Here is an 8,560-nt window from a genome sequence, read left to right as displayed (position 1 = left end):
GAAATATCCCCGGGTAGAGCCGGGGCTGGCTCAGACCAGCCACTGCCGGGATTAACCGTGCGGATTTAGCAGCCGGGGTGACTCCAGCTCGGCTCATCACACCGTCCTGCCTGGGCCAGCCGCCACGTTGTCACCAGCCATGTCCCCCCGCAGCTGCGGCAGGATGGGGCACACAGGCAGGCGAAGGCAGGGGGGACCGGCCACCTTCGGCACTGGGGTCCCGGACGTCTGGAAAGAGCGGTGGGAGAGAAATAACAAAGCTGTAAATCATGACACAAAACATGCATTCATTTTATTCACAAAAACAGCCTGGATCGCTAAAACATTACAAACAGCATTTCAATTTAATGATGTAGAGAGAGCTTGAGAGACGGGGCTTTGAACAGAAGAGAAATATCACTTTTCGTAACTGCTTCAGCACAGGTCCTGCAATATCTTTTTTATTTTGATTTTAACTTCAGTTAAGTTTACAAAAATTACTTCTAGGAGTAAACTGTTGCAATTAGGAGGTTTTTCTGTATGCAGTGTTTCTTGTTCTATATTAATAAACTAACAATGACTTTTTTTTTTTATTCTTTTTTCCTTTCTTGAAGAACGCCAGTTATGTAGTAATTGTTTTCTTCCACCTTTTATACCAAACCTCTTGCGGGTTAAACTTACATAGGTGAATGGCTAGGAAAAGGGGTACTACATCGCTTTAAACATATTCTCATTTATAAACATGAAGTTGAGGCATTCTAGAAACTATCCACTCTATTGTATGATGGGAAAGAATCAAATAAAAAGTATAAATGAGGGTGCAATTAAACAACTGTGCTAAATTACAGTAGTGCTTATTAGTAACTAGATTTTAAAACTTTTTTTTTACACAAGTACTGCATCTTTCACACATAAACAACATCAACACCAAAACACAGAAAGAAACTGATTGTCCATACTCTGTCTATTAAGTCTTGGTACTTTACAGATCCATTGTTTTTTTCTTTTAATTATTTTTATTTGAAAAGCAGTTAAATGTCTGACTAGGACTCGAAGATGTTAAAACGAACGCCAAAAAAAAAAAATTATAAAAACAGGAATGAGATTTGCGAGAAAATATTTTTGGTTCTAAAGAGACACAGGTGCATCCATTCATTTCAGCCAAAAATCCCTTGCCTGAGACAACACAAGCAAGCAGTGACATTGCACTTGGATGACAGAGCTTTGGGATTCCCGTTCCTACTGGAACCATCTGAACGCGGCTCCTGTAGGAAGCATCACCTTCTGCAAAGGAAGAGAGACAGGGAAGGGGGCAGAAGAAGGGACAAGGCGTTAGGTCGGGTGCAGCACAGCGTGTAGTACCAGGGTTGTGCACCCACCCCACCTCCCCGCCATCCCCATCCCAGTCACTGGCCTTGGGACAGATCCAGCCTGGGCTCAGCATCCCCCAGCTGAGGCCACACCCCAAGGTCTCCAGCCCACCAGCAAATGCCGGCATGCTGGCCAAAGGGAGACAGGGGTCCCCCCCCCTGCCCCAGAAGGGCACCCAGCACAGCAGTTCAGCCATTGTTCCTGTGTCCCTGTGCTGCGGCCGGCACAATGGCGCAGCCCCCGACTTCCCCTCCAGCCTGAGCACAATGGCCGGGCCGCGGCAAGCCAGCATGGCCCGGCACAATAGCCCCTCACTGCCAGCCCCCAATTTCCCTGCCACGGATGGAGGAACAGCTAGTGGACAGAAGCCCAACCAACAGATGGGTTTAGGAGGACACTGGGGGGAAACTGAGGCAGAGATTGAGCTGGCTGGGCTTGGGACCACCAGACCCGGGAGCTGTTTGGTGTACAGGGGACATCACCCCACTGCCACCTGGCCACGATGAACCACCTTGTCCCCAACGGAGCAGCCCCAGGCAGCACTGGGGACCTCTTGGCATCTCACAGGAGAAGAGGGATGAGTCGCACGAGGCTCAGTCCCACACATAACAAAGCACCCAACAATGGATGAGACCTTTTAGAAGCCATCTACAGGAAAGGTGGTGTGGGGCAGTGGCCCCAACAGCTCTGAGGTCCTCTAGAAGGAGAACCTGAGATGTTTCCCAGCTGGATGGGGTGGGAAGGCCATGCAATGTTCATGAGACCATGGGTGGAGTATGCAAGGACCACAAGGTCTCTCAGTGCCAGCAGCCCTCAAGCAAGGCCAAGCCATGCTAGCTGACAGACAGGGCTACACAGTCACCAAAAGGACGTGTCTCAGAGGGCCCTTCAGTTCCTGCATCCCAAACAAGCAAGGAACACCAACAGGAAACAAGCCACAGGCTATGGTGATGGGTGCAGGCTAGCAGGCCAGGATGCCTTGGGATAGTGTGGGGGACAGCCAGCCCCAGCACCAGCTCCCAGCATTGAGCCCATGTGCAGGGCTAGAGCACCTCACGTGTTGTCCCAAGAGTCAAAACCATGCCACATTCCGGTCCCTAACCCCACGCAGGAGCCATATGGTTCTCATTGGGTCCTTCTCTTGGATCAAGACACCCACCAAGCTTCAAAGAATAACCAGGATAGCATCTCTCCTGATCCCTAAGGGAGGGACCCCAACATGCTCACTTCCACAGGCACCATGGCCCAAACATGGGGCTTGGGCAAGGGGAGGGGGGCGAAAGGCGAGAATGGGCAAGAGATGGTGGTGGTCAGCTGTGCTGCTGACAGACTGCACCTTCTCTTGCTTCCAGCCTGCATCTGGTCCTTGGGGGAATCTGAGCTGGGACAGCCAACAAGCAGAGCACAGCAGGCATTATCACTTTCCCAAAGGTCCTGCGATATGTAATGAGGTATCTGGGGAAGACGGCCCCTGGCCAGTGATGCGTGGTGCTATGGCATGGCATACTGCCCCTGCTGGAGACCGCTCAAGGCGCTGGATGCAGAACCAGCAAGGCAGAGTGTGGCAGACTCGCCAGCAAGGGCCACCTACTCAGATACATCATCCCAGGAGAGAGGAATGAGCAGAGAGGGGGCTCCTAATGGGTCTGGAAGGAAACGTCTGATACGGGTCACCTTAAACACCTCTGCCCCTTCATTATTAAAGGAAGATGGACAACCAGCTCTAACATGGATACCCAGGTCAGATAACCCCTCATCTCCCATAGAATCACAGAATTGTTTGGGTTGGAAGGGACCTCCAAAGACCAGTTCAACCACCCTGGTTTGTGCATGGACTAGATCAGGTTCCTCAAAGTCCCTTTCAACCTGACCTTGAACACTACCAGGGACTGGGCATCCACAGCTTCTCTGGGCAACCTATTCAGTGTCTCACCACTCTCATCATAAAACATTTCTTTATTATATACAACCTAACCCTGCCCTCTTCCAGTTTATGGAAAGTCTTTCTCCATGAGATTCGTATGAGGGGGCAGTGACTTTCCCACCAGTGCTAGCTGGGGCACCAAGGCACTTCATCAAGGCTTCTCCAGATTGAGGACAGCTCTGTTGAGTCAAATCCCAACTATTCATGGCCTTTGTGTGACCTACAGCTCTGGAGACAAGCCACCAGCCCCCTTGGCATTACCAGGTGTTACTGGGGCTGGCAGAGTCTGGAGGAACCTGGTCGGTACAAGGACGTGCTGCTGCCTGCTCCGAGCACCCTACCTGCCATGCCAGTCTCAGAGACTCAGCTGGCCACCACAACAGGACAGCAGCAGTGACTGGTGATTCAGGCTTCGTAGATGTGCAGATAAAGTGTAAAGGTGGCAGAGGGATTTAGCCCATTTTTTATGCCACCATAAACGTTTAATTCTATTTTTTTACTGCTTGATTTTAGATAAACGTTTAGTCACAGCTGCAGCCCCTATCCAGGCTCTCCAAGGGCGCTCCTCTGGATGCACCGGGCTGGCAGACCAGAGTCAGGCTACAGCACAGCTCCTCACAGAGCGGGAAGATGCTTCACAAAGTCTTATGTATTTTTCAGGCCCATATAAAGGGCCACTGAATGGCCCCTCCTGCGCTGGTATCAAGCACCATGGTGTGATAGCACCCCACCAGGACCAGCAGTCCATGGAGCTGCCAAGCTAGCAGCAGCTCTGCGTCCTGGCCACCACCACCTCCAGACGGATTGCCACCACAAGGCAGGTGCTGGTGGGTTGCCCTAGTGCTGGCCCAATGCAATGCATGACCAGGGCTGGTTGATGTGGGGCAAGTCTTAACCATCCAGTCATTGACCCAGGTCACCTTTGGACACCAGCCGGGGCCTCAGCCTCCCTGTCCCAGCCACGTACGGCCACAATCTTGTTCAACCCTACCAAGGTCAACACACAGCACAAGTGGATATCCTGAAAGAGGGGAGTGTCTGCTCTGAAAATGCAACAGTGATGCCCTGGAGCAACCCACATCTGCCCCAGTGTCCATCCCCACCAGCACAACATCTCAGCCTCAACACACCTCTGGTCATGCCCAGGAGAAATGGGGACCCATCTTTGGTGGGGCCCAACTCTACCACATGAAGAGCCCTATTTCAGTGGCTTCAATTTCTCAGGCAGCCACGGGATGGAGAAACCAATCAAGGGTGTGACCATTTCACGGGCTCACGGTGCTATTTATCACCCACAGACCCGACGCAGCGCCAGGAGAAGGGAGCGACTCCTCCGTCAGCTACAAGCTCTGAGTCTATTGACCCGCTTTAGGACTCTTTGGAAGAGATGAACTTTTTTCTTTTTTCCCTTTCTCCCTTTTTCCAGATCACTGACTCAGCAAATTAGAACAAGAATATAATTTAGCAATACAGCGGTTTTTGAAAGACACAGTCCCCCTCTCCTCATCCCCACCGCCCAAATAGGGTTTTTTTTTTCCCTTCACTATTCATTCAGAGCTGATGCTAATTGAAAAACGTAGAACATGGCTAAGAAAACGGTGGTTGTCTCTTTGTGACGACCAGAGCATGGGCAATGCCCTCGTGCCAGGACGTGCAATCCAGCATTTCCAGGCGACTCTTCAGCCTTTCTTGGTTCTGGGGATGCGCTCACCAGCAGGAAGAAGCATGCCAGCATAGCTGACGGTGGGATCAGCTCCCGGAAAAATCAAACCTGGCTTAAGCCACGTGGGGGACCTGACAGACAGGTCTTGGCCCAGGGGCACCCATGGGTGTGCAGCAAGAGGCAGGCTCTGCCAGAATGGCGTACCCACGCGCCACCCCTGCACCATATCCCAGCCCTCAACCAAGCCACGCCATACCGTGCCACCAGCAGCTGCTCACATCCCCAGCTGAATTTCAGACCCACGTGATGACCTGAGTCGCCAGACTTTTCCTGAGCTCCCCATGTGAACATCACACCTCCCCAGCGGATTTGGCAAAGCAGCACCCCAACCCAATGGCAGCTTGCAGTAGCTCTCCTCCAAGGCCAAGGGTGGCCCCATGGGTGGACTGTGGTGGGCAGTGACTGCCCGAGTGCCATCCCAGAGCCCCACACTGGGGGATCCAGGCATTCCAGCTCTTGGCAGGACAGGAAGGAACAGGGGTGCTCCCGCCTCAGACAGGTGCCAAAGCAAACGCATCGCCTGCAGGAGCTGCAGCTCAGCTGCCACTGGAAATTCTGGCTGGTGGCTTAGGGACTCACCCTGACCACCCCAGATGGATGCTGGCCCAGGGAGACCCAGCATGGCAGAGGCTGTCCAGCTCTTTACCACCCAAAACCAGTGCCCACTGTGCTCCTGCTCAGACTGAAGAATGAGCTAAGGGGTTGGGCTCCTGTTGCAACACAGCCATGGGTTTCACCATCACCAATTACCCTCAAGTTCTGTCCCCAAAAGCTGCCTCCTGTCCCCCATCCTCTGACTCGAGCGCTGGATTAGAAGCCACTCTCAGGCTCAGGGAGCTGCAGCCCACACAGGACAAGGGATGCTGAAACCCAAGCAGAGACCCACTGCTGCCCATGCCTGCAAAGGGGAGAGCAAAACCCAGCATGCCTTGGTCCCCAGGGAGAGACCCCAGCCATCCTCCCCAAGCCAATCCACCCCAGTACATAAGAGAGGGCAGGGACAGGGGGCACTGGGCAGAGTGCACATCTCACAGTAAGAACTGTTAATGGAAAAGGGAAAAATAAAAAAGTAAGAAGTACCAGGTGTTTTATTATCTAGGGCAAGATCCGAACCCAGGAGCGCAGCCCGAGGAGGGGTTAGGGTGCCTGAGAGGGGCCGGTTACCTCCAGTGCTGCAGAAGGCTTCTTTTTGAGTTCTTCACATTTTCGGAATTTGCAAATCTGGTGGCCAGTTTTGCGATTCCTACAACTGCTGCACTGCTCGCAGTTTATCCGTCTTCGGCAAGGCGGGCACATGCCGCATCTTTTCCGTTTCTTTTTCCCCGAATTGATGGCAGATGCCAACTCATTCTGCATGGGATACTCTGCCAAGCCAGCCATATGGAGCGCGCTCTCTGCCAGAAACACGCCGGCAGGGGTCATAATGAAAAGGCCTGGGTTGATGGGAAAAGCCCCCAGGTAAGGAAAATCAGAGGGGCCGTTCATTGTCTCTGCAGCTGAGACTGCCTCCATGTCAGAGATACCAGTCCCGTGGTCGCCTGCTAGAGGAAGATGCTCCTGTACCACTCTTTTGAGCATTTCTGTCGACTGAGCAAACTGTTGTAGGGCGGTCTGTCCTTCTGAGGAGATCTCCGACACCCGGTCTAATTTGCTCAGCATACTAGAGATGTTTTTGTGCTTTGAGGTAGAATGACTTTTATCCACAGTTGCTTCGTTGCCATTAGCTAAGGGGTTGCCTTTCTCTGAATGTTCGCTTACCGAGCTGCTGCTACCAAAGGTGGAATAGTGGGAGAGTGGACGGGACTTCTTAAGACTTTTGTTCAAAGGTTCACTTATTATTCCACTTTTGTTCCTCCTCTCGGAGTTGACAGGGGGTTGAGAGTCATCTTGGTTATTTTTTTCCGTCTCTGGCTTGTTCCCAGTGTCTTGATGGGAGCCCGAATTTGACATGGTGCCCAGAGCACAACGAAACCAAACCCAAATTTAAAAAAAAAAAAAAAAACCAAACCAAAAAAACCCCAAAACCCACCCCCAATGCCAAAGTGAAAGACCCCCAAAGCCCTTCTGGTAGCACCAGCCCGCCAGCCACCGGGGAAAGCTCAGACAGGAACACTCATCCACGGGGCCTCTCCTCCAGCACCGGCTGCAGAGGGCTTCAGTCCGATCTCAGTGCAAAGACATACTCTGCGGCTCTGGTACACAACATGCGGCTCTGGAAGTAGAAAAGAAAAGAGAGTTAGTGCTGGCAAGAGCCAACAGGCTTTTCAAAGCGTCTCTTCCTCCCCCTGCCATGAAAACCTCAGCGCTGTGAACAAAGAAACTCCAGGGAACGGACCTCGATGGAGATCCGTTCCGCTGCTCTTTAAAAGGGACAGAAATGGGGGGTCACTGGGGAAGTGCTGGCCTGGTAGCAATGGCAATCCGACACTTAAAGGCTCTCTGTGCCTGGCTCTCCTCCCCCAGGGACTGCAGCTCCAGGGAAGTCACGGGGCTCACCCCCTGCTCCACTCCAACGGCTTGCGGCCCCCATGCTGGATGGGACAGCAGGCGCCTGTGGGATGCTCCCAAGACAGCAGCTGGATCTCGTGCCAAGGGGCACCCAGATCCCAGTCAGATGCCACGGAGGCAACAGGTTGCAGGGCTGTGCCCTGGCTCCCACATCCCCCCCCCCAGCCAGTTCAGGCTAGGCTATGCCCCTCACCCTCCTCCTCCTCTTCCTCCTCCTGCTGGTCTTTTGTCCCTGGGCCAGCACTGCACACCAGCAGTGGGCAGTGGGAGGGAGCCACATGGGGAGCCACAGCATCCACCTTCAAGTCCCACAGGGAGCTGCAGCATGCACCCTTGAGCGCCTGCAGCGTCCGCCTCCAAATGCCATGAGGCAGCCATGGTGTTCACCTCCAAGTCCCACAGGGAGCTCCAGCAGCCACTTCCAAGCCCCATGAGGAGCTACAGCGTTCACCTCCAAACCCATAAGGAGCCTCCAAGCCCCGGTGCTGAGCTCCTGCCATGCCCCAGCAGCAGCTGGGGCTCAACGGCGACGGTGAGAGCCCTCCCTCAGCATCGGCACCATTCCCTGGATCAGGGGCGATGCCGCCGTTCCTGGGGTGGCTCTGGGGCAGCTGGGCAAAGTGTGGCTGCAACACTTGTTGTGAAATTCCTCCTCCTCCCCTCCCGAGCACGCACGCACGCACAGGCACCGCCGGAGTAATCAGGCTTTAGAGGAGAAAAGCTGCAGGGCTTAGCGGAGCAGGAACCCACGTCCCCACCCCGGCAGCAGCTGGGGGAGGGCAGTGCTGGGAGGAGGCCCCTCGCCTACCCTGTCCCTCAATCCCAGCGGTTATCCCGGCAGCCTCCTCTCTGGAGTCCAGGCAGGGATGTGGCCACGCGTGGAAAGCTCTGCTAGAACCCTTGCTCCTGCCCAGGGGTGATGCAGCAGAGCAAGGGGCATCCCTGCACCCCCTGCCCCTCACTCCTGATCATATGTCACCCTTCACGTCCCCTTCATCACAGCCAAGCTGTGATGCAACCCCAGTAACCTTGCTACAGCCTTGCTACAGTCCAAG

The 8,560-nt window shown here is 53.8% G+C and overlaps 1 protein-coding gene across 1 annotated transcript; it reads right to left on the bottom strand.

The window, feature by feature from the left end:
* Nucleotides 1-267: 267 nt before the first annotated feature.
* CXXC5 (CXXC finger protein 5) lies at nucleotides 268-7,205 on the bottom strand. Its single transcript, XM_010147569.1, has 2 exons — nucleotides 6,162-7,205; nucleotides 268-1,263 (listed from the first exon to the last, which is right to left on the bottom strand). Exons 1-2 carry the CDS (start codon nucleotides 6,945-6,947, stop codon nucleotides 1,219-1,221), a joined length of 831 nt encoding a protein of 276 aa, XP_010145871.1. The 5' UTR covers nucleotides 6,948-7,205; the 3' UTR covers nucleotides 268-1,218.
* Nucleotides 7,206-8,560: the final 1,355 nt, after the last annotated feature.

The sequence above is a fragment of the Eurypyga helias genome, unplaced genomic scaffold (assembly GCF_000690775.1).
Source record: "Eurypyga helias isolate BGI_N326 unplaced genomic scaffold, ASM69077v1 scaffold7642, whole genome shotgun sequence".
Taxonomy (NCBI): Eukaryota; Metazoa; Chordata; class Aves; order Eurypygiformes; family Eurypygidae; genus Eurypyga; species Eurypyga helias.
The sequence above is the reverse complement of the archived record's forward strand: the minus strand, read 5'-3'. Positions and strand labels throughout refer to the sequence as shown.

What these genes read in the sequence shown, in the direction of transcription:
- CXXC5 (XM_010147569.1), bottom strand. Translation starts at nt 6,947, where the DNA reads ATGTCAAATTCGGGCTCCCATCAAGACACTGGGAACAAGCCAGAGACG. An exon ending in AGCCTTCTGCAGCACTGGAG is followed by an intron (nt 1,264 to 6,161) that starts GTAACCGGCCCC and finishes CTTCCTTTGCAG; the next exon opens with AAGGTGATGCTTCCTACAGG.